The sequence below is a fragment of the Electrophorus electricus genome, chromosome 10, assembly GCF_013358815.1.
Source record: "Electrophorus electricus isolate fEleEle1 chromosome 10, fEleEle1.pri, whole genome shotgun sequence".
Taxonomy (NCBI): Eukaryota; Metazoa; Chordata; class Actinopteri; order Gymnotiformes; family Gymnotidae; genus Electrophorus; species Electrophorus electricus.
Genome location: NC_049544.1, coordinates 8761507 through 8787691, shown reverse-complemented (window position 1 = coordinate 8787691; position 26185 = coordinate 8761507). Strand labels below are relative to the sequence as shown.

Sequence of the window (26185 nt, the reverse complement as noted above, 5' to 3'; positions counted from 1 at the left end):
ATCTATAAAATCATGATGAATTTTTTTTTACAAATTTTTGCAAATGGGGAGTATTCTGATAACATGCCTCTGCTGAGTTTAATGACTTGGGATGCTTGGCCCTACCAATTATAAAAAAGTACCAATCTGTTGTTGAAGTAAAAACAAGCTACCCTCAGTGAAGCAATCTTCACTCACTGCCTGTGTATACATAGGGTAAATTCCCCAGTACTTTAGGCAAAGGAATCTGTTGAGATTCCAGTTATGTGGAATTCGGTCAATAAAAACAAACAAACATCGCTTTGCCGATAAGCTTTTAATATTTTTTTAACAGTCAGTTCTGCTAATGAAACTTACTACTTTACTACTTTACTTTATTACTATACTACTTTCCATGAAAGCTGACTCAGAGTGCCAACATGAAAGGACGTGGAAGAGCTAAAGTCAATGCATGACATCTGACATGAAAACTTTACTCGCAGCCATACGCGGAGCATCCTCCCTTAGAACAGGATAATATTGGTAAATGGCAACTGTAGGGCATGGTTAAGAATCTGAAGGAAGCATGCAGTCTGCCCTCTGGCGGACAGCAAAAGTAATATAAATTGTGGTCATTGCTGCAGGATGCAGAGTTGGCTAAATTTGCCTCGAGTGGGAACCAAACTGCTAAGGAGAAAAGTGTCCGACCGTGACAGACGCTTACAAGTGAAAGTGCAGAGTAATGCAAATCTAAAAATACAGTTATGCTGTGACTTAAATAGCCCTTGGCGTGAGTGCACATGCTGACTTACAGCATTTGCTGTCCTGTTTGTCCCAGGTGGCGGTCTAACAGCTGTAAGAAAGATACGCACAGGAGTGCTGTGTCCTATCTTACTGCCATATTTGAACAGCACTGACCTCACATTGAACTGAGAACTGAAATATGCAACAAGAGCCATCTTGTACAGAGACTGTAGACTTCTTGATTGTACTGTTAATGTTTTACTAAGGATTAACAAATATTTGAACTGTTGTTAAAAAAAACAATGTCGATTTGTAAAATATGTCCTGTGAACCAACACTTGAATTATAATAGCCAATAGAAGCCGAGATATCTCTCTCTCTCTCTCTCTCTCTCTCTCTCTCTCTCTCTCTCTCTCTCTCTCTCTCTATATATATATATATATATATATATATATATATATATAAGATGTTTCTAGAAACTCAACGTTTGAGCTTTGCAACTGTGATCAACTATCTTAAAATTAAAGCTGTCCTCTTGATTTTATTCTAAATTGAACTAAACGTACCAGGAACCGAGTCACCAGTGTGTTTAGTGTTTGGCGTTTTAGGAGTAAGGCATACAACAACCCACATACACGGGGTATTAGACAGACTACTATTAAAGAGAGCATGTACATTATTCTCAGAATGCATACATGTAATTGTAAGCACAAAATACTGTAAAAACACAGTATTATCATGAATGCTATGAGCAACTACTTGGAGGCCGTGAGTTCATGAGCTGTGTCCATGAACCTTGTGAATACGTGAACCGTGTGAAGCTCTGATGTGTAACAATATCTCTTTAAGAATGAAACTAAAATTGGATCCTTCTAGGAGAAAGCGCCTTGCCCTGCAGTAACCTCCTCCAGATCCACCGCAGCATCCTGGATGACATGTGTTATTATTGCCATGTTTTTAAACCTAACGCATGGCACTAATCTGGATACGTTAGGTGGGTTATCGCGATAAAATGAGCACGGACGTTTATTTCCGTGGAGGGCGGATGGCTATTGACTGACTAGAAACACTGGCAGGCAGTGAACAGATTTTACCAGCCCATTATGTTTTCAGCCATCATGCCCAACTAGTAAACAAGTAGATACAGAAGCGACGGAGCTAGCGAACACAATTGATGATTGACAAGAGGTAAGTCTAACTGTTATGTGAACATCCATTTATCGCATGGCACTTCGAACAGTATTTTGATTACTGTGTTATTCTCTGGCGAGAACCGGCCAGGGCAGCACAAATGTTGGTAATGACGAGAAGATTTCCGTTTATCGACTCTTGTTTCGCAACGATGAAGGCCGTTTGGCCACTTGCAGGCAGCAGACGTAGCGTTAGCTAGCTAGCTAAACTACTATGCTAACGTGCATCTTCCATATATCCACATATTTAGCATCGGTAGAGAATCAATGCGGCATTTATGAAGCGCATCTAGCTGGTTAACTTACTTGTCAAATTCAGGTATCTTATCTAGCTCCTTGCTAACAGCGTTGACTATTTTTTGGTATCGGTAGCATAGGACCCTAATGTCATATTTCCATTTAACAGTACTGCAACAGATGCAACTTATGTTGCTGAGTATTTGGTTTAGTAATTTAGGGTTAGACACAGCCCATGCAGTTTCCAGGTAATTTTGTAAGATTACTGACCAAGGAATCTGACTGCAGTAATCAGATTTGCAAGCTACTTTTAACCTCCTACATCACCACCCCTGTCCATCACCAATTATACAGTATGGAGAAGTCACATCATTGCTGCTGTTTGTCTCAACTGTTTCCTTTTCCCAGTCTGTATTTAGCTGTGATTTTTAGGGTCATGATGGCTAAACAATTTAGCGTTTGCTTTGGCTACATTTTTATCCTTTTATGTTCTAGACATCCTGAAATATTTAGACCAGGCTTTCACTATACAAATGAAGAAATTCAGACATTGCCTGCTGAAATCTTTAGAATAAATAAACTTTTGATTGCCTCTGAGAATGACAGGAATTGCAGTGCTGATATCTCACACTAACACTGATGTTTGTTCATGCATGCAGCCTTCCGTCAAACCATGTATTTAAGTGTGTGCTTTAGTATTTAGTGTACAAAAGCCACTTGAAAGATTGAGACCAAACTGACATGACTGGGTTTGATTCATGTTTGTTTTGTTCTTAGGACATCAAGGTATGCATTGTGTATGCCTCCATATATTATATGACCTCTGTAGTCACATGCCCTTGACAACTGGCATGTGTAGCCATAAATACTGTTAAATTCTAAATTTCACTCCTCACTTTACATTACATTACACTGTGAAGAGCCATGTAGGCATGCTTGTTGGAGGGTTTAATAAGGGCTGTACACTTATTAAAATGGCATGACTGTGGTATACTTCCATGTTAAGGGAATGTCCTGTGGAAAACGGAGCTTAGTAAATGCTTCATTAAGCTTTAGTATAGGTACAGCCAATATTAGCCCTCATGGTCTTGTGAGTAGTCTGGGAGAAGTGAGCATTTGCTGCTTTGGGAGCACCGAGCAAGCTGAGACACGCTAGTGTTGATACCCTGCGTTTAACTTCCTCTGCAACACAGCACCGTGCTGGCCAGAGCAGGTGTACAGATAAGCTGAGGGACTAGCAGGAACATCTGCGCAGAGGGATGTGCTCAGTAAAGATGATTGGACTGGTCCACTCATCAAGGGCCCAAGCAGTCAGATCGGAGCGCATCAGCCAGTGTGATAGATCGCTCTGACTGCACACACTGCAGTGCTGTGATGGACTTTGTTCGGCTGCATACATGCCCCCGCTGGATGCCTATTAGTTGCAGGTTCAAGGCTCGATTTAGCCATGACACTTTGTCTCCATAAGTGCTGTATTATAGTTTTGACCAAAGTCATGTCAACATTCCCTTACACATTTAGCCTGTGTTTTGTAATGGGACAGGTTTGAAAATGGCAGCCCATTGTGGTTAGTATAGCTATTTCATGTTATGGACTAGGATTGTTTACTGCACATCCTGTAACCTAAGCTGTTGTAGCCCTAGGTAAAAACAGTCTTAATGTTTTTAATTGGCTGCATGTGGTTATTAGCTACAGGTTTATAAACTTGATCAGTAAGATATAAGTATATAAGAGCTGAGGACTTAGGTTTCAGTGCATGATGTCTTATACAAAATCGGGATGCTCAATTATTTGGGTTATCACAGTTTTTGGCCTTACCAACTGTCACAGAATTCTGCAACTGATACATTCCATTTAGTCAGTCTTAGATAATTAGCCAATGTAGCCATTGATCTGGCTATTATAGAGTAGCCACTTTGTCAGATTCATGCTTATTGTTGTGTATGTATTTTTGCGATGCTGTTCAGCAGAGGGTTATAAATTGAGCATGTCAGTAATTCCCATTGAGAATTCAGTTAGCCTAGCATTTTAGTGTCATGACTGATAACATTATGCAAAATATAATTTCCTTAATTAAATGACAGTCACAGAATGGGTTTATAGCTGAGAATGGTGATGTTTTAAAAGTGAATTTCCTCATTCAAATCTATATATATACAGTTAGATTTTAATCTCAGTGGTGGCTGATCAGTCGTAGTTTAATCAGACTAGAAAACAGATCAAGGGCTTGTTTAACCAGTTTATTACATCTGTGTGAGGATGCCTTGAGCTACCATTTGCTTGGGAATACATTATAGAGAAGAAATTTGCACTCAAGGTCTCATATATAGTTATTCAAAGCCATGGGTGGACAAATAAAATTATCAATGCTGTCTCCAAATTATATGTGTATATGTGAGACATCTTGATTTACTTTATCTTGGCTTTTTATGACTGAAACCTTAAAAACTAAGAGCTGCCTGATTGCCAAGGACTCTTGTCATCCTAGTAAAAGCTGTCACGGCATGCCCAGTCAGACATGTTTGCATCTCCACAGGTCACGCCCCCACCTCCTTTAATGGAAACACTCAATTTACAGCATACTATGAGATGCCATTTTGAGAAAATGTGTTATGGTGAGCGGTAAGGAGGTGGACACGTGCGAGATTTAAGGGCAAATCCAGATTGAGAGCCGTGAGAGCAGTCCAGGGTCATTGAGCCAATACGTAGAGTATAGGGATACATGATAAAACAAAGGCAAACTAGGAAAGCAGGCTATAACAAAGAAACTAGGAGAAAAACCCACACGTCGGTAAGGAAAAAAAAAAAAACTTTTAGAATCACAACATGGGCTAACAAACAAAGACTTCGAAACACAGATGGGCTTTCAGAACTTGGACATACATCCAAAAAAAAAAAAAAAAGAACAATCAAGACACGGAACAAGACAAGGTTTAAATACATGACCTTAACAAGACTAGAAACAAGGAACAGGTGACAGCAATGACTGGTGTGGAAAACCACACGAGGGGTGGAGAAAATGAAACTAAGGACTGGAACCAAAACACACGACAGGGAAACAGTCAAAGCAAGGAGGGACCAACCGTGACAGTAGTACCCGCCTCCTGCCCAAAAAAAGCTGCGCATCCCAGAGTTGTGCAGACAAGAACCACCAAAACTAGGGAGGAAAAAAGACACTAGGACAAGACATGAACAGGCCCCAGACAGGCCAGAACACGGGATACGACGAGGAGCAGGCACTGGAACAGAAGACCCAACAGAACGGACACAGGAGCAGACAGAACAGGACGTGGAAGCAGGAACAGAACCCCACAACAGAAACAGAACGAGGACGAAAAAAGTGCCAGGAAGGGAGGACTAGGACAAACAACAAGACGACAAACGAGGTACGACCAGAGGCACAAAAGGACAAAGAAAACAAACGTAAAAACCAGGGACAAAGGAACAGGAACAAAAACAGACACGGGCACTGGAACGAACACACGGATAGGCACAAGGACAGACACAGGAACCGGAACAGGCACAGACAACACAACAGCAGCAAAAACAAACAGGCACAGGGAAAGGCAAAAACAGATACATAAGAGGCCCATGGGGAACATGAGACACAAGCTGGGGTGGGACAGACAGGAACACAGGGGGGGAGTTAGCAGAAGACACAGGCTGGGGCGGGACGGGCAGGAACACAGGGGGGGAGTTAGCAGAAGACACAGGCTGGGGCGGGTCCAGGGCTGCAGCATTCAGCGGCAGGTCTGGGGGCATAGCTGCGGAAACAGACCTGGGAACTGGACACAGGCCCCCAGACAAGGTTTAAATACATGAACTTAACAAGCCTAGTAACGAGGAACAGGTGAAAGCAATGATGGGCGTGGAAAACCAAACGAGGGGTGGAGAAAACGAAATTAAGGACTGGAACCAAAATAACATGCATGACAGGGAAACCATCAAAGGGAGGAGGGAACAACTGTGACACTGTGCATATTCATATAATAAGTTCTCACATAACCTATTTTTAGTTTGTAATTTTTTATTACCCATTAAAGTCTTTGCAGATTAAATTACTTAGCATTTTATATTGTAAACATATTTAGACAATTAAGTGATGTATTTGCTTTCCTAACAGGTTTTACAGGCTTGGTCTAACAGGGTTTTAAATAGCAAAATGGTAGTATGTTGATCCAAAAAAAATGAGTGTATGCTTTAATCACTTTACATGGAATAATCTGTTCATTTATTATAGATTGGTAACTGTCCCCTAAACCTTCCATTTCGCATTTACTGCTTCCCACTTAAAACGGGGCTGTGCATTTCTTCATCTTCAGACTGCAGGTTAGACTAATGGAAGATTGCACATTCAGTGTGTTGTCTGCTGCTCTACCATTAATAACAGAAATGGTGAATTGTGTAGGATACACACTCACTGCTCCCCATCATGCGAAAAAAGAAACGCTTGCAGTAGACTAATATTCCACAAATCATGTTTGCATCGGCATTTCAGAAAAGCTGTGCTAACTGGTGAAAGTCTGACGATATTTTAGTGATTTTACCAACGCTTATCTATTGGGTGGATGTGACTATATTTCAAAACTGGGAGACAGAGACAACTGACAACAAGCACGACAATTGCCAAATACCAAGATCAACCGAACAAATTGCATTACTTTTCCTCACGTTACTTCAGTTTGTTTACATGCGGGTTGGTAATGGGATTACCTCACGTGACTGACATAGTATTGCCAGTGAAGTAGGCTACAATACACATGAGAACTTCATGGATTGGTCTGAAATGCTCATGTTAAAATGACTGTATTTCCCATTTTACCGGGTTGGAAACTGATTTCGCGCACTGGTGAGGTTGAAAACTTTGCACAATGAATATTTGCAGTGTACTCCGTAACTCAGAAATCATGATTAGCACGAATGAGTAACTTTATGAATGTTATACTTCCTGCAAGACCTCAATACTAGTATGTATGTATGTAGGCCTGTGTATGTATTTAACAATAAGGCATTACCTGTGTTAGTACATTTCTTCAGGCTCTACAAAAAACATCACAGCACAAACTGGAAAGTGCAGTTCAGTGACACTGAGCTCTGCATTATCTTCTCTCTGTGGAGTCTCCACCTTGATGGAATGGTAACTGCCCCGACCATCCTGATTTTCTGGAAAAAAACGTTTCTGGCTCAGTTTGCCTCAAAATGGAAAGGATTATCACAATGCTGGGAAAGTCTCAGTACTAGCAACTGTGGAACTGATGCATGGACTGTAGGGTTCAGGTTATGATATGTAATTGAAGATTTAGAACCAAATGAACTTATTTACTACATATTTATTATTGGATAACGTCATAGAGCTTTGTTAAACAGTGGTGCAAAGTAGCTTTTATATATCCTCCACATAAAATGCACTGAGATTAAAATTCTTTTGAGTTAGTGCTATAGGCAGTAGTATCTTATGACATGATTGGCAGTAGTATGTGTATGACAGGCATCTGAATGGCGCTTTAAATAAAGTAAGGCATGATAGGTTGTCAAAGCTGTGTACAGAACTGTAACGGGACTCCGGCCCGTTCCATGTGGACAAACAGCAGAGCCAAATATTAGCGGGATAATGTGGACAATATAGGGGGTTGAAAGACACCGCTATTAGAGGGAACAAACCTGCCTTTTTTTTCTCCCTGGAGTTCTATAAAGTTATTGTAATTGTCTTACATTGTTCTGGGTGGCCAACTGACTGTGTCGATAACTACTAGAGTTAATGTATATTTGTAGATAACTACTAGAGTTAATGTATATGTGTAGATACAGGTATATTTATTATAATAAGGTAACGGGAGTTTGGGTTCAAAGCATGTACCTATTTGTTTTGTTCAGCATTTGTAAGGGGACAAATTAAGAGTCGTGCCCAGAATTGAGGGGGAGTTGTCGTTTTGGTTCACGTTATTGGAGCAGGTAATTTTCCAAATAGAAAGGGGGAGGATAAAATTGTGATTAATGGCTCTGTGTTTGAATATGGGTGTAGTTATTTTAATAAGAATATTGGGATAATGGGAAAATGTTTTAAATGATGGCCTTTGTTTGAATTATAAGGGAGAGATATTATGAATTTAATAAATTGGGTATCTAAAATGGTTTGGTCTAAGGAGCGAAGATTAAATATAAGGAGTGGCATTGGAATGCAAGTAGAGAGATGTGCTGATTGAATGCCATAATTGGGAGCACGTTAAGTTGCCTTATTTTGGGTTCATTTTTGTTGGCGTGGATGACTGGATTTTTTTTTTTTTCTTTGTTTTTTTGGAATTACATTTTTTTGTTGTTGGTTTATGGCATCATGCTCCTGTCACTGGACTTTTGAGGAAAATAAATCTCCCTTATTGGCATAATTATCTGTTTGATATCCCCCCGCTATCCTGTTACAAGTACACTGAACATACTCTGCTGATGTCTGCATGTGCAATGCGCAGTTGGACTTCAGGTTCAATCCATGGTTTGCTGCTGCCTGGAGGTTAAGCCTATTTGCTATTGTCTTCCACGGCAGGGGCATGCGTGGGGAGAGTGGTCCCAGTCGTGCCGATAGCGCCGCGGCTGTTCTTGTCACAGGCTGCGTACACTATTGCTGCCCCCCAACCTCTGCTCTGCTCTGTCTGTCAGTGGGCTCGCGTGGCCATGGATGCCTTCAGCCAGCTGATCCTGCTCATCGCCGTAGTGAGTTTCTGCACTTTCCAGTGGCTGTTCCACAGCGTGAGTCCCTGGGTGTCGTCCAGGGTCAGCCTCGGCTTCCTCACTCTCAGTCACAAGCAGCAGATCGAGTGGAACTCGAGGTAACACACACACACACACACGCGCACACACACACACACACACACACACACACACACACACACACACACAAACACACACCACCACTACCACTGCCAACAACAACAGCCACTGTTGTAAGGGAAGAAGCAAACTTGGTGTCTCAATGGGAAAAACAAGATCAAACACCAATCCAAATACAGGTTCAGATAATACAAAACGTCCACAGAATTTCTAGCATTCTCATCTCCTTCCTTAACACCTTCTCATCTCCCTCTCTTGACCTCTTTTTGGGGTCTTTATATAGGAGGGCTGGCTGGCTTGTAGATCTGGCGAGGAACAGAGTGGGGCCTTGAAAAACCTGGCATAGGAACAGGCTAGAACAGGCAGAGAGAACACACTACACACATATACACACATATGGATGTAACATTGTAGTAGTAGCTCAGTGGTTAAGGTACTTGACTTGTAATTGGAAGGTTGCTGGTTCAAGCCCCACCATTGCCAGGTTACTACTGTTGGGCCCCTGGGCCCCTTAACCTTCAATTGCTCAAGTTGTATGCAGTCATAATTGTAAGTAGCTTTGGATAAAAGTGTCAGCTAAATGGCTACTTTGCAAACACACCAGGGTTCACTAGTAACGATTGCCTGAATTCCCAGTGCAAGTAAGCCACAACATTGGGACAACTGCACAAAAATTCACTAAACTAAGCCATTGTAATGCAAATAAAATTCTTCTATAGTTTTGGCCAAAAGTTGAGACTGACAAAGATTTTGGTTTTGACAAAGTTTACTGCCTCAGTTTTTTAGATCCTTTTGTCAGATGTTTCTATGATATAGTGAAGTACAATTATAAGCATTTCATACGTTTTAAACTTTTTATTGACAAATACATCCAGTTTAAGCAAAAAATGTAATATTTGCAGTGTTGACCCTTCTTTTTTAAGACTTCTACAATTCACCTTAGCATGCTTGATATCAGCTTCTGGGCAAAATCTTGACTGATGTCAACCCATTCTTGCCTAATCAGTGCTTGGAGTTGATCAGTTTATCTGTTTTTGTTTGTCCACTGTCTTTTTGAGGATTGACCACAGGTTCTCAATGGGATTGAGATCTTGGGAGTTCCTGTCCATGGACCCAAAATGTCTATGTTTTGTTCGCTGTGCCACTTGGTTATCACTTTTGACTTGTGACATGGTGCTCAGTCATGCTGGTAAAACATTGTTTATCACCAAATTGCTCCTGGATCGTTGGGAGAAGTAGCTCTTGGGGGATGTTTTGATACCATTCCTTATTCATTATTATTGTTATGCAAAATTGTGAGCAAACCCACTCCCTTGGATGAGAAGCAACACCACACATGAATGGATTCAGGATGCCTCACTGTTGGCATGACACAGGACTCATGGTAGTACTCTGAAAGGGGCTTCATCAGAGAATATAACTTTACTCCAGTCTGCTGCAGTCCAATTCCTATACTTCCTGCAGAATGTCAATCAGTCCTTGATGTTTTTCTTGAAGAGAAGTGGCTTATTTGCTGCCCTTCTTGACACCAAGCAATCCTCCAAAAGCTTTCGCCTCACTGTGTGTGCAGATGCACTCACACGTGCCTTCTGCCATTCCTGAGCAAGCTCTGCATTGGTGGTGATCCGATCCCATAGCTGCATAGGAGATGCTCCTGGCGCTTCCTTGACTTTCTTGGGCACCCTGAAACTTTCTTCACTGCAACTGAATCTTTCTCCTTGAAGTTCTTGATGTGTGATAAATGATTGATTTAGGTGCTATCTTACAAGCAGCAATGTCCTTGCCTGTGAATCCCTTTTAATGCAATGCAATGATGACTGCATGTGCTTCCTTGGAAGTAACAATGGTTGACAGAACAAAACATCAAGCACCACCACCCTTTTAAAGTAACCGGTCTGCTCTTCTAATCAGCATGACAGTGTGATATCAGCTGCCATGTCCTCGTTAACACTTTCTCCTGAGCTAACGAGAAGAGCACTGAAATGATGTTAGCAGTCCATTTTGTAGAGGGGCTGAAATGCAGTGGCTGGAATGCAGTAATTTTTGTGATTAAGTTCATTTTCATGGCTAAGAATGACTTTGCAATTAATCTGATCACTCTTCACAATCTAGAGTTAATGCAAATTGCCACCATAAAAACTGAAGCAGCAAACCTTGTGAAAACCAACATTTTTGCTAGTCTCAAAGCCTTTGGCCACAACTGTGGTTTGTTTTGACTGGATGCACAAAGGTAATGATATTATCTGTTGACAAATGACGTCAGAGCGAGGTGTGCAGGAAAATGGTGATTTAAATGGCCATTAGTGCGTCTGGACCACTGGGCATGTGCAAACGACATGTGCAAAAGTTAATCACAACAATAATGTTTACTTATTTAAGAATAAATAAACTTAAATATATTAGCTTATGTGTACTTATTTGTATATGAATGACACTTTTAAAATACAAAGATTTGTTTGGGACAATAGAAATTTGGTTCAGGGTAGTGAATTTTCCAGCTGCTTGCCTGACCATGCAAGTTGCAAAAAAAGATAGCATTGGGCCCTGCTACCACTATATTTATCTGCCTCAGGGAGACATTGAAATGGTTGCTTGCTTCCAGGGTGGAATAATTACTGGAATTGGAAGCTATGTGGCAGCGCAGCAAATAAATAAATAAATAGTAGTGGACACGTGAATGGGACCTCCCACACGTTTGTCTGCAGTATGAATAATGAAGACTGTGCTACACTGCTATAACTGTTATTTCATCTACTCAGTCACCACAGTAAAATGCAAAGTGACAAAATGTGTTTGAGTTTTAAACTTCTTTGTCACTGTCTGATAAATAAAGTGGCAACACGATTATGTGGTGTACCGCAGGTCAGTATTTCTGTTACTGTAAATAATTAAGTGAATAGAAGATGAACTGAACTCCAAAAGGCATAAATTTAAAGATGAAATGTTCTTTTCAACATTTTATCTATGATTAATGTAATTTAGTTTTGTACAATTTGGGGTTGAAAAAAGTAAAGGAACATCATACAAACCCCAAGAGATTTGAGCTCTCAGATAGTTTTTACTAAGGTTTCAGACTATGTATTTTAGGGCTTTGGCTTGTTCACAGTTTTTGTTAGAAAAGGCCAGGTGATGCAAATTTCAAAGTTTTAGAAACTCTGACTCCTCAAACTTTGCCCCAACAATCATCTTCTATGGGTAGTGCTAAGCAGCTGCCTAGCACTCTAAAACTCAAATAAGTGCTGCCTAAAGCAGAGAAGAAGAGGTATTTCCAGGTAGCCATTTCCTCAGTTCATAATGTAATGAAATGGCAGTTAGCAGGTGGAGGTTAAGACGAGGTCTGAAAGACCAAGCAAACTTTCTTAGAGAAATGCTTGTAGGATTGCCAGAAAAACAAATCACACCTGACGTTGGACTGCAAAAACCTTAAGGATGATTTAGCATTCTTGAGCAACACCTGCACAAATATGACCTTCGTGGCAGTCATCAGAAGAAAACCTTTCCTGCTTCCTCACCACAAAATTCAGCACCAGAGGTTTGCTAAGGAATATCTAAAAAAAAAGCCAGCCTGATGCATCAGTCCTGTGAACTAATGAGGTTCAAATAGAATGTTTTGTCCAACGTTTTGATAAGCAAAGGTGTGTTTGGAGGAAAAGGGTGCAAAATTAGATGAAATTAATGCCTCTTCAACTTATGCACAGAGGTACATTGATTATGCTTGTGTTGCAGCCCGTGGCAGGGGGAACATTTCACTGGTAGTGGGAAGGTCTGTGGATAGACCTCAAAATAGCAGTGCATGCAAGACAGCCCGAGAATCTCACAGAACTCTTTTGCAAGGAAGTATGAGTGAAAATCCTCTAAACAAGAACTGAGAGATTCATAGCTGGCTACCAAAAAACATTTACGAAAATATAATACTTGCTAAAGGAGGTGTTGCTAAGTAGTGCACATGCAGGGTGCCCAAACCTTTGCTTTGGGCCCTTTTTTGTTATTTAAGATGGAAGTAATCTTGCATAAGTTTAAATCTTTTGGAAATCCTGTCCTCTTTTACTCCCTTAGCTATTCACAGTAATATATTTTTTATTTATTTATTTTTACCAGGGGTGCAAAACATTTGCATAACAATGCAAAAGCTTCATCACAGACTGATAGGAGCTGTACATAGTGGCCATATTGTCATTTTACCAACAACAATCTCAGGCCTTTTTAAGACTTGTTCTAGCATTAGCAAATTATACATGCTGGTGGTATTATGATAGTTTTCAGCCTGTTTTGGATTTTTCAACTTTTAATTCTGAGATTCTCTTTTTAATGCCGTGGTCAGTATTCAGTTGCACATAGTGCAGATGCAGTGCACATAGAATGAAAAAACTAAATAAGGAGGAAAGCCACCCCCTTGTTTTAATTGAGAATGAGTCTTAATAGACACAGAGTTGAATAGAGGGTGACGGTGGCGGCATAGAGGGAGGAAGAGGCGAGGTTGCCAGAAAGTGTTCTTTATTCTCCATGGGTGAAGGCACAAATGTCTGGCAATGAAAATGAAGACCAAAAGACAAATGCCTGGCTTGGCTTGGCTTGGCAATTCCTAACACGTAATCTGTTAATGCGCAGCGTCCTCCCTACCGACCTGCGGGTTGAAATAGGTGATGGGAGAGACAAAGAACAGGTGCACCGGGTTAGGAGGTTGGTGATTGGGAATGGGGTAGGCGTTTACCGTGGATCTCACGGTGAGTGGGGGTGGTTCGCCTGCGGAGAGCCCGACCCTCCGTGACATAGTTATTGATGGCTTTAGCTGTCACTGCTCTATGACATTTATGCTGTCTGATTTAGATGTAGTCTAACATTGATAGCCATTTCAAATAAAATAAATTTGTTTGTCACTTTTAAGTGAGCCACTTTATTATACATATCCATATGTATGCCAGTAGCCCTTTTGCCTTGTTTCATAACATTTAAATCACTTTCCTCTTAAAGCCTTAGTTTGTCTTAAAGCCTTAGTGTTGATCAGGAAAAGTGAATTTCATAGGGTAATTTGAGGTTTTATTTTTGAAAACTAGGTTTATTTCACAACCTTTGTCCTGTGTTATGAACTCAACTAGGCTCTAGAATTTTAACAGGAGCAGTACGGCTATTGAGTGGGTGTGGGAAATTACGAAAATAATTAGAAATGACTGGATATTTGGGTTATGCCGGTGTATTAGCAACAGTCTTACCATCTGTACAACAAACAATGTTTGCCCAGGCTAAAATAGTAAACAAACCCCGTTCCATGAGCAAAACCCCCCCAATTTATCTAATCTGGTCCAAAAAGAAACAGACATGGATCTACCCTAACTGCCCAACACAAAAACAGAGGAAAAACCCAAACCCAAAAAAATGGCAGCCACTCCCTTCCATCAGTGCCTGAAACAAGAGAAAAGCTATACGCTATACAAATGTACAAATATACAATAGCAGCCACTGTTGTAAGGGAAGTAGCAAACTTGGTGTCTCAATGGGAAAAAGAAGATCATACATCACTCCAAATACAGGTTCAGATAATACAAAAAGTCCACAAAGTTCTAGCATTCTCATCTCCTTCCTTAACACCTTCTCATCTCCCTCTCTTAGCCTCTTTTTGGGGTCTTTATATAGGAGGGCTGGCTGGCTTGTAGATCTGGCGAGGAACAGAGTGGGGCCTTGAAAAACCTGGCATAGGAACAGGCTAGAACAGGCAGAGAGAACACACTGCACACATATACACACATATGGATGTAACACTGTAGTAGTAGCTCAGTGGTTAAGGTACTTGACTTGTAATTGGAAGGTTGTTGGTTCAAGCCCCACCATTGCCAGGTTGTCACTGTTGGGCCCCTGCGCCCCTTAACCTTCAATTGCTCAAGTTGTATGCAGTCATAATTGTAAGTAGCTTTGGATAAAAGTGTTAGATAAATGTAACACTGTCTTTGGGCATTGATCTGCCATTAGCACACCTTTTATGAAAAGTTTTGTCTGTTTCTTATACAATTGCAGTTGTAATACTGTTGCTATGGAGTGGCATGAATTACAATAGCAGATAGACATCTGTCATCTTTTGGATGCTTTAAGTCCCTTACTGCCAAATGTATTACTGTCACCAAGCAATATTCTTTCTCCCTGCTCTCTCAAGGCTCCTAGATTGTATAGAGAGAACAGAGTGCCACAGGCTGTGCAACCGGATGTTGTTTTGCTTACATGTGGTGCATGTCGTTGCTTTCCAGAACGGTGTCCACGCTCCATGCGATTATCGTCGGCCTCTTCTGTCTCTACATCCTTCTCTTCGATGAAGCCGTCAACCAGGACCCCGTGTGGTGAGACATCTTGGGCATTGGGTCGGGTCCCTTCCACTTCATGCGCAGAGCCGTGGAGAGGCAGAAGCTCTGCCTGGACACCTGCAGCCCCTGTGTGCTTTTGACCTCTCTGTCACCCCCTGCAGGAGCACAGTGGCATTAACCCATTTGCCATGTCTTTATCTCTGCAGGGGAGATCCTACGCTGGTGAAGATAAACGTGGGAATAACAACAGGTTACCTCATATCTGGTGAGAGTCCACTCATGCAGTCTGAGTAGGTATGGAGGGGTTGATGGGGCATTCGGTGAATGCTGGGTGAAGTGCAGTGTGAATGTCATATCACATCACAGTGGAACTTGTAGGGTAAAAGTCACAATAATGGGCTGTTCAAATAAATGGTCAGTTGGAGTACTTGGACATTGGGTTCAATTTCTTTTTGAGTATTTCTACTTTTCAAGAACCTGTCATTTAGCTTTGAGCTAAATATATAGTGAACTTGATTAGCCTGAACATTATTTGTGCAAGTTTCTGTTTCTGTGTAAAGGGGATTAAAAAAGTACAAAGACAATATAAATTGAAAGTGGTTTCTTTTATGGCAGTTATACATTTCAGACAGATAATGTTTATGACCAGTGCTGCTGCAATATTAAACCACCTGAAATAAGCGTTTATCATAGTGCATTTCCTGAATTGACTAAATCGTGCAACATCCTCCCCCATTACGACAGCAGTGTGCTCTCACAACCAGACTGAATGATTTTGGGAAATAAACCAGGGTACACAGCTTTTTATATGTTTTTTTTTTCTATTTTGTTTGATTATCTCTGTTTTGGAAAAATAGAACATTTATTACATAGATTAGTTTTGCACTTCCTCAATTATTAAGATGGACTCCTCTTACACAGGTGTTCTTAGCATAACTTCATTGGTTTGGAATTGCAGACCTTTGGCCAAGATATACTGCATACTATAAGTGCTATAATATTAACGGATATGATTCAATAATAAGATAAGAAGATTCAAATTTTTCTAATATAGTGAGTACATTTCATATTTTGGCCTCAGTTTAATTAGTATAGCCTTCAAACCTCAGACCTCCACTACCTTTCTTTCCCTTGCTATAACAGACCAGCAGAATAAGGCAGCACAAATGGAAGAACCTATGCTTTGTTAGTGCACCATTTCACAGAGGAATGCATCTTTGGGTGCAAAGAACTGTTTGCTGCTTGAAGTAGCTAATAAAAAATTTTGTGTAAGAATTTGTTATATGTGACTTTGCTGTAACTCTGGTCTCATTTGGATTTTATATAAAAATGTAATTATTGCTGACTGATTTTACAGGTTCTGTTGTGATCTTTTTCAGATTTGCTGCTCATATTTTACTATTGGAGGGCGATAGGGGACAAGTTTTTTGTAATTCACCACCTGGCAGCGCTGTATGCTTACTACTATGTACTGGTGAGTTCCTTATTGTCCAATAGCAGAATTTGCAGGCAAGATGGGAAAGAGATGGCCAAGGGTGAGCAGTGGAGCTACTCTGTGGGAGGCTGCGGCCCAAGACGTGAAGCTGCTACTGCTAAAAGCTTGCTGTTCTCTGTCAACACATTGAGGTGTTTCTGGTAGTACATGACACTGACATGCTAATTCGGTATATTGGATAAAAAACAGACTGCTCTCTGTGATCTGATGCTCCTGACAAAAAGCACTCCAGAAGGCAGACAGCAGATCTACATAAGCGTTAGTCTGAGACACTGTGTTGCTTCATTCACAAGATCACTTGTAGTAGCTCTGTAAAGTTTTAATGAGCTGGGTTTCACTGATTTGGCCATGTGATTCTTGCACTGAATCCCAAATCTCAGACAAAATTTTCATACTGTTCACAGACCTACTGCTTAAATGGTGACCTCTCAGAGCACAGAGTGGGACAGATTAAAGGGTGGAGCAGTCTTTCTCTCTCATCGGTCTGTACCTACCTTTAGCAAGTTAAGTTCATTGGGCCAGACACACTGAAGGCCATCGCTGTTCACCCTTGGCTCTTTTGGTCTGTAGTCATCGAGGGTGTCAGTTTCTGTTTCTGACTATGGCTATGATAACAATGGTATTTTTTGCATGGAATGCTCATTGATAGAAATGGCGGAAGCCCTCCTTTGTCCCCTTACCTCTCCCTGCTTCCCTCACGTGGTCCCCTGAGGAAGTGGCCCTGCTCTGGGTGGAGCCAGGCCTGGCTGGGTGCATGGCGTGCCAACGTGTGGCCCCTAGGGGCCGAGGGGCTTGTGTGTGCATGCTCTGATGATTGTCCTCTGCTGTGTGCTGGAGCTGAGCACTTTCTCGCTCTTTCTCTCCTGCTTCCCCGCCCCTTGCCCCAGTTTATGCTCCCTTTTTCCCGTGTGCCGTCTTTCACTTTTTCTCCTGCATCCCTTTCAAAACCTAAAGGGCCACATTCTGGTAGGCGGATGATAGTGCACCATAGCCTGAAGAAATCTCAGATCGTTATTGCTTTACTCTTTTGCAAAACAGATGTGGCTCATGAAGAGATTCATTGCTTTTTTCTTGTGCTTTGCCTTGTGTTTTGCTAACTGCCCTTGCTCAAAATTGGCACAGAATGTGCATTTCATGTTTCAACTCTAGGAGAAAATCATACTCTGTGGCTAAAAGCTGACCTGAGGTTATTGAACTGTCAGATCACCAAAGCAAAAATGTTGAGCAACAGCAGTGAATTCTGATTCAGTCTGTGGTAAACAGCATGAGAGTATTCGCTTAGTCTAGCAAAAATGACCCACTCAAAATAAGAATGTGCTTAGAGTGTGCTCAGCTCTGTGCTATAATTGTTCTGTCTATAAAAAGTTCTGTTTCTAGAAAGCAGCACAGCATAAATATTGGTAGGTAAAAAGAAAATGACAATATGCTGACCAATGCTTGCCTCCAGATAAATTCTGAGAATCCTCCAGAAGGGCCATACTGTCACTGGACACTTTCATGACTGCCAACTCAAGTCAGGTAGAAAATGACAATTACAAACATGATTTAAACGTGATCAGAAAGGATTCCACATCAAGCTTTGAGTCTCTCAGCGTTGCTTCATTCCTGTTGGTACCACTAAATTTGTTGTTTGAAAAATCATAAGCATTATTTGTTGTTATTGTTTCCTGTGTTATTTATGGCAGTTTGTCAGTGTTATAAATAGATTTTACATTGGCATAATGCTGCCTCATTATTATATATATATATATATATATATATATATATATATATATATATATATATATATATATATATATATATATATATACACACACTAAGATTAATTAATTGCAACAAAGACATGTAGTACTTAATCAACATTTAGCGACATTTAATGTCAAACATTAAAATACACCTTTGGGTTTTTAAGAATCCAGTTATTGTGAAAACAGAGTACACTCTGGGTATCTTTGATGGACATTTATTATTATGGTTCATCCTAATGTTGAGAAGTTCCAAATTGAATTGCAGGCTTATATCATGGCCTATAAAGGACTTGTGTCCTGAAAGTTAGTAAAAACGTTTATAGCTGAAGTGTGTGTGTGTTGTTTGATTTTTATCCATAGTGCATGTCAGACAAAACTTTAATGTCGGTGTTGCGGCTTTTCTGTTGTTGCTTTCAGTCCGCACCCTTTTTTCAAGAATCTGTCTGTGTGTCTCTGTCCTCACCTAACATGACTTCTTGAACAATGCAGTAGCACTTCTTCTGACCAACAAACCCTTCATGCAAAAACTACCAGAATCTGTTAGATGTGTTTAATGTGTAAAGGGGCTTGGCATGGGCCGGGCTGATCTAGATGGACTCCTTCCTGTCTTGTCTGCTGTTGTGCTGTTGCAGAACACTGAGCAGCTATGAAGCCCAGTTACAGTATGGACTTACCAGTGCCTAGGGGTACTAGCATGCATATGCTGGTGTTTTTGTTCTCTTCCTCCTTCTTTGTCTCTCTCTTTTTCCCCTTGAGTAAGTATTCTAAACTCAGCATTTCATTTCAGTCCTTGAGGTAAGTGAGCTATACATATGCCGGTGCTTTACCTGGTATGTACATGCAAAAGGTCATTTACTGGTTCAAAATGCAGAACAGCTGATCCTAATCACCCTTAATCAGATCCTCTTGCTAAAGAAGGCATTTGTATGCCAGGTAAACATGTGCTGGTCTGAAGATTGTGGAATGATCCTTCAAGTTTGTTAAAGGTTGTACCTGGCTGTTAACATAAACCTTTTGTTTAATGAAACATTTTGCACATTATTAAAATGCCAAAATGTATCTTTGCAATTAGAATTATTACCATTTTTTGTACTCTTAATATTAGGTTATTTAGACATTGTTATTATATTTGAACATTTTCCATTACATCTTCTCAGGTCATTCTTTGTTGAGGTAAATTCAGCATGCATTCACTGTTTTTGACTGTTTCTGTTTTTAGTTTATGATAATGATCATTTTTTTCTGGGCCTTTCCCTTAGACGTGTGTAGTTTGCCTTTCTTAGACTTTTATTCTTAAAAACTGTAAGAGTTTGAAAAGCATTTTGTGAAACTTCATTGTAATTGTCTATTTCCAATTGCAGTATTGATTTGGTATGAAGGCACTTTTTTTGAGAGCTTGTTTGACAATGAGAAAACATCAGCGTGTGATACATCACTCAAATACAGTGCATACAAAGTTGAGAGCAATATAGTGATCATCCTATGAAAGTTTGAGATTTTTTATATTCAGCTTGGAACGTAATATCTTGAATGTTTGTGATAATTATCCTGAAAGTGTCAAATGCAACAGTGTTTCTTGTTTTGTATTTAGATAATAGTGTAAATTGAGTAGAATGATATAACTGATAGTTTTAAAATATGTTGTCTTTAATCAAAGCACTTGAGCCATCTAAAAGTACCATGCTCTAAGCAGGGCTTATACAAAACTACAGATTTAATTGGGAAAATTTCACAAAAAAGAAATCCACCTGAGATCATTTACAATGTGAACGTATGATTAAATTAGACAGTTTATTATAAATATTATTGGAGTATAATATTTATTCATACCAAATATAATAAAATCAGTTATAGCTAAAACATAATCAAATATCTCTTTAAGTAAACATACTTGCTTCATATTAAATTGCTCTGCAAATAATCCTTTGATATTTCAGGGTAGACTTTGAATTGGATCAGATTCATCACAGGATATCAGATCACTGCAGTCTCCAATTGTGTGCATCTTGGATGTTCTGTGAAGCTACTGTGTTCTCATACAGATTTCTTTCATTCTATATTGTATATCATAAATGTCATGATTTACTGTTGAAACTTTCTAAATGTAAAATGTCAGTTAATCAAATAGCCTAATATACTAAAGTACTACAAAGTTGGTATAATGGTATACTGATACTCTAGTTGGTGAAAACTAGGGCATTTATCTCTCTTTAACTATTCTCTTTTTTGCTGATTTATGCCTCCTGTGCATCTGTGGTGTTTGGCTATCTGGTGGAAATTTAGGGGTGTATTACCTGAGCTTTGATCACCATCTTTATATTTTATGTAATTCCTGTTGTCCTGTGTGTGTACTGTTTATAAAATATACCTGTTTTTTCCCCTTCAGATAATGGCAGAGAACAGTGCAAGGAAATTTATATCAAAATGCTCAAATAAAAATATCTCCAAGGGATTTTGAACCTTGTTTGGTGTGAAAATAAGTCTTATTTTTAGTGAAAGAGTTTAGATTTGAAATTATGTACATTCAAGACATTGTCTTGATGTTCTCAGATCACATCTTTACTAAAATTGCCGATTTCTCAAAGGAGAATGGGGGATAACCAGCACGATCAGGCAACCAACCAGTGCTCCACTTGGGTTTCTCGCAAATTAATGTCTATAAGTGCTGATCTTTACAATATAGGTTCTGGCTATGTGTGTCATTTTATTTTGTCTTGTCATTGTCTCTTCTTCACTTTGTTGTTCCAGGGCCAAGGAATGTTGCCTTATTTTGCTAACTTCCGTCTGCTTGCAGAGTTTTCCACCCCATGTGTGAACCAGCGGTAGGTGTTCCGCTGCTTCCGTCTAATGTGCAACGTGAGATACTTGCAAGCTGCTTTTCAACTTGATTATTCTGACCTACAGAGTCTACAGTATATTCTGCAGAATAAACATATTCAGCATGCTGCACTTTTGTTCACTGTATCATTCATAAGGCTTCTAAGGATTTGCTTTGTACCTTGTCAGACAGCCTCCTTCGAAGGCAGTTTGTGTGCTGTATATCAATGTGCTCACCTGTGTTTTGCAGCTGGTTCTTTGAAGTGTTAGGTTACCCTAAATGCTCCAGGCCCAACATTGCCAACGGGGTGCTGATGGCGGTTGTGTTTTTCATGGTACGGATCGCAGTCATGCCCGTTTACTACAGTCGTATGTACTCCGTCTATGGCACGGAGGCCTTCTACCACGTCTCCTTTGGTGGCCGCAGTGCCTGGATCTTCTCCAGCTTCTGTTTGGACATCATGAACATCATGTGGATGCATAAGATTGCTCGTGGCTGCTACAAAGTGCTGCATTCCAGTCGACAGTTGAAAGCTCAGACTCAGGAGAATGGAAAAGTTGACTAAGCATGACCAGGAGATCACTCTCAGCAGTGGGGTGAATTCCACAAAGTTTCTCTCTCAGTGCTATTGGTTTTTTGTTTGTTTGTTTGTTTGTTCCTCACTGCTCTCAGAAGGGAAGTGGAGAGATGAAGCTGGACGTCATGTGACAGTAGATGAGAGAAACACCAGAGCAATATTTAAAGTTTCAGAGAACTTCACGCTGTGAGCGGACCACTGATGTTGCATCGAGATGGCCAGTGCTGGTAAAGCCACCCTGCCCATGTTAGTGCTCTAGGCTGAAGGGGCCAATGCTCATGTCAAATCTGTTTGATTTGTTTATGTCCTGAAAGCTAAACATTTTTAACCTTCATTTGATTAAACTTTTGGCTGTTAGTCCTTGGTAGAATGACCATGACTTCCTGAAAACAGCAAGTGCCACATCCTTCTAATTTAATCATCCAAGTCACTGCCTTCTGTAAAGGGCCAGTGTGAGAAGCATCTGCCCATGTTGTTTACGATGAAGTTAGACCTTGTACACTGACTGAAAGGCATTCATCCTTTCACCTGCACTATACCAGGATACATTGAGACTACAGGCCGGACCTGAACAGAACCTAAGATGCCAACTATGTGACAACAAAACAGAAGGATTATCTGTGAGTCTACACAGACATTTTACATTTATGTAAAGTATTTTATACTGAGATAATGATTGGAGAGCAGTGCACTTTGCTGGTGTGCTAGAGGACACATCATAAATCTTGCTCATGAAAAGGACATTATGGAATGTCTATAGAACAGCCAAGATGTTTCCACCCCAGATTTGATTTGGAGACGGTAGGCATAATCTGATACTTTTTCAGTACACTTTGATTTAAAAGATGAGTTTATTTGATTTAAAAGAAGAGTTTTTCATATTAGACAGAGAGTTCACGCATGCGAATAAAGTGTCCTCGCAGCACAATCTGTGTCCTCTTTGTAAAAATGATTGGTGCATGCAGCGGTGATGTGGTACCCTGAATGTTTGCAATGTAGATAGAAATGTTTATTAGACATGCAAAATACACATTTTAATTATTTTTGTGTACAGTGTATCCAGTCAATATAGGACATAAATGGTCTAATATTTTGGAAAGGGATTTTAAAGGATGTTTCAGTCATGGACGTTATGGATAACGTTCATGTGATCTCTTGCAAAATGTTGAGATCTTTTTCTGCATCATACCTTATTTATTTGAACCAGTCCAGCACTGGAACAGCATGTACTTACATATTTATTGTTTTAAAGGAAATGTATGATGTATTGGTAAAGGGTGTTTGTGATTTATTTAAGTAGATATATACAAAATAAAGGAATTGACAATATAAGGAAATATATTACAATCAGTTCAGAATGCATCACATGTCACTTTGTAAGACATTTTAGCATAGAGTGTTCATACTATACAACTCTTGCATCCAATGGCAATTCACCTACACAGATTAGAGAAATGGAGGATGCCATATGTTATTGTATTTTGTTAACTGAAAAAGTATTTATTATGTATGGATATGAGCAAGATGATGTGAGATATATCAGAATGGTCTGTTCATTAAAAATGCCAGAAGTTCTATTTTTAAATGATTAAATACTTGAATCCTTGCTCTACCTTACTGTGAAAGGCAGGCACTGAAAATTCTTTTAATTGCAGTATGTGCAAGATAATTCCAGTCATAATGCTTTGACTTGCTTTGCAGATGTGTTTCTTGTGGATGTCTTTTCTATGCGATTTCTTTACAATTTTCATGTCACATTGATGTAAGATTATCATATAATTTTGATTGTATTAGGCTGGCATGGCCGGTTTTCCTATTTTATTGCGGTCTCCAATTGGGTAATGTGTGAAAGTTGAGCTGAAAGTTTACTTTTTTATGTTTATACTTGCACTGTTTAGTGTGAAACTGCATATTCAGGTACACCAGCACAAGACAAGTCGTAACATTTTAATTTCCAAACATCTCCAAATTCCTGCAGACTTTGCCTTTCTAACATTTTGAGAAATCATTGCTGCCAATTCCACCTTTCCTTGTCGACTTTCGTTCTAAACTAGTCAGTAGAATAAAATACAGTACAAAAAAGTTTCATACTAAATATGACAGAAACTACATTTCTTTTTGATAATGTACTTAATTCTCTTTTTGATTAGTTGAAATGGAGTAGGGCTTGCCTTGTCTTGTAATAGTTAAGTACGAGGCTGAAATGTTGGGTCTGTTTCCGGGTGAACCTAGAGTGTACTGATAATTTTGAGGACTAAACCTCATAGTGCAGGCTGTAACTCAGTAAATGTTTGGTCATTTGCTTTTTCCCTTTCGGGGTATTATTTGTAGAATGCATCTTACATTCTGAACAAGTTCTGAATGTGTTGATTCAGCTCACATCACATTTTTAATGGGTAAAAAACTTTGTCTGCATTGGCCTGGCTAATGAACCATTTTACTGTTCCAGCTAGCTTCACAGATTAAACAGCTTGAGTGTGAGGTCTGCTGTGCCTGACTATCTATGTGACAGTTATTTCATGTTACATTTTGTTTTCCTCACTTTATCTTGTAAAATGTTTCTTAAAATTGTAAAAGATTGCATCTCTTAAAGTGTGTGTGTGTGTGTGTATATATATAATTAATATATAATCACATACTCATTGATGAGAGATATGTGAAGATGATCTTGGAGTTTTATATGTGAGTATTGATTTATTTTCAAAACTTGACTTGTCTTATTTTTTTCTGACATAGCCTAATGCCATTTGCCTCAATAAAGCAATATGTTAATTTTGATTTTTGAGTATAACCTTGTCTCCCCTGGTAACCAGAAATCAACATCTGCAACATATTTGTACCTCTTACTAAATAAATTGACAGTAACTGTCACAGCAGTTGCATAAAAATAACATGAGTATATAACGCAGGCAGCAGCCTACATGGGTAGTTTATGGCCTGCTTTCAGATCCAAGTGTGCAAGGCCCATAACAGCTAAATAATTTTTAAGTTAAAAGAAAAATCATTGTTTAGGTTATCAAATCGACCAACCAAAATGCCATTTACTGACTTTATCCAACTGAAAAGTGAGTTTAAAGTTAATTGCCACAGATCTTCACTGCCAATTTCACTTCGCTAGGGAAAAGTTTCAGCACCATCTATTCCTGTGTGGAAAATTGGATTATTATTTTTTAATAACCAGGGTTCCCGCGGTTGCTTAAAAAGTATTAATTTGTCTGAAATTACATATTACAAATTTAAGGTATAAATAAGTCTTGAATGGTCTTATAATTTTGAAAGTGAAGTTGACAAGCAAACTAGTTTTTGAAATAAGTTAAGAGGTTTGTGGCACAAGTTTGTTTCCATACGTAATGTTATGGGGGGGATTTCTACTTTTGAAACCTAACATTTTTGTTAGAAATTTGGATACATTGTCAGCGCCAACATTTTCGAATTTAGTCCGTCATACTTTAGCGTTAGCTGCCTACTCTTATGAATAAGTTCTACTACTGATTACGTCCATCTCGATGATTTTATCAGATAGCTAACACTTTCCAGTATTGTTCAATCTTGTTAGCATTTACAATGACAAATGGCATTACCTAGCTAGCTAACTAATGTTACAAAATTACGTTAAGTGATGGCAGGTTTTTTGAAGTCTTGAGTATGCTGTAGTCTACTTGGAAGAATTACTTGACCAAGCTGATCTTAGAATCGGAAAATCCTAGACTACAATGTCTGAATTAACTAAATGTATTTTGTTTCATCTTCTGTGCAATCCTTGTTTAAACCAAACCCCCATCCCAACAGGCCAAACACTTGATGGATTATCCAGGAGTTTGTATAGCCATTTCTTTGACGTCCAACGCTGGTAGCCAATAAAAAAAAAGTAAGATAATGGCAGAAGTCACACTTGTGACCTCAGAAAAATGGATAAAAAGGTCATTAGCAGTTTGAACTCCCCAGTACACAGTATGATCACGACAGGTATACGTGCGCATGAGTAGGAGCAGAGTGGATGGCGCTGGTCTCATCAAGATCAGCACACAGCTTGAACAACAGATGCTCTGTCCCTATACAAATGCTGACCACCATGATGTCACTTTCTGATGCCACATTTAAGAACGACACGATCCTTGCCTGCCATTTAAAGGACAAAACTGAACATGAATTGGTGAGGGGAAGAGTACATTAGTAATGGTGCTTACTGAACTTGAAGCGTATTAATTACGTACAGTACTAGTTAAGTTTGGGTTCACTAAGAAATGTATTTATTTTAATAGAAAAGCTATATCAATTAAACTAACATTAAATTGATCAGAAGTAC

At 39.5% G+C, this 26185-nt stretch overlaps 1 protein-coding gene across 1 annotated transcript; it reads left to right on the top strand.

The window, feature by feature from the left end:
* The first annotated feature begins 1577 nt into the window (after positions 1-1577).
* Positions 1578-24657, top strand: tlcd4a (TLC domain containing 4a). Its single transcript, XM_035530808.1, has 7 exons — positions 1578-1890; positions 8781-8950; positions 15188-15277; positions 15448-15506; positions 16621-16715; positions 21233-21306; positions 21552-24657. The coding sequence occupies exons 2-7, from the start codon at positions 8796-8798 to the stop codon at positions 21865-21867; spliced, it is 789 nt and encodes a 262-aa protein (XP_035386701.1). The 5' UTR covers positions 1578-1890; positions 8781-8795; the 3' UTR covers positions 21868-24657.
* The last annotated feature ends 1528 nt before the right edge of the window (positions 24658-26185 follow it).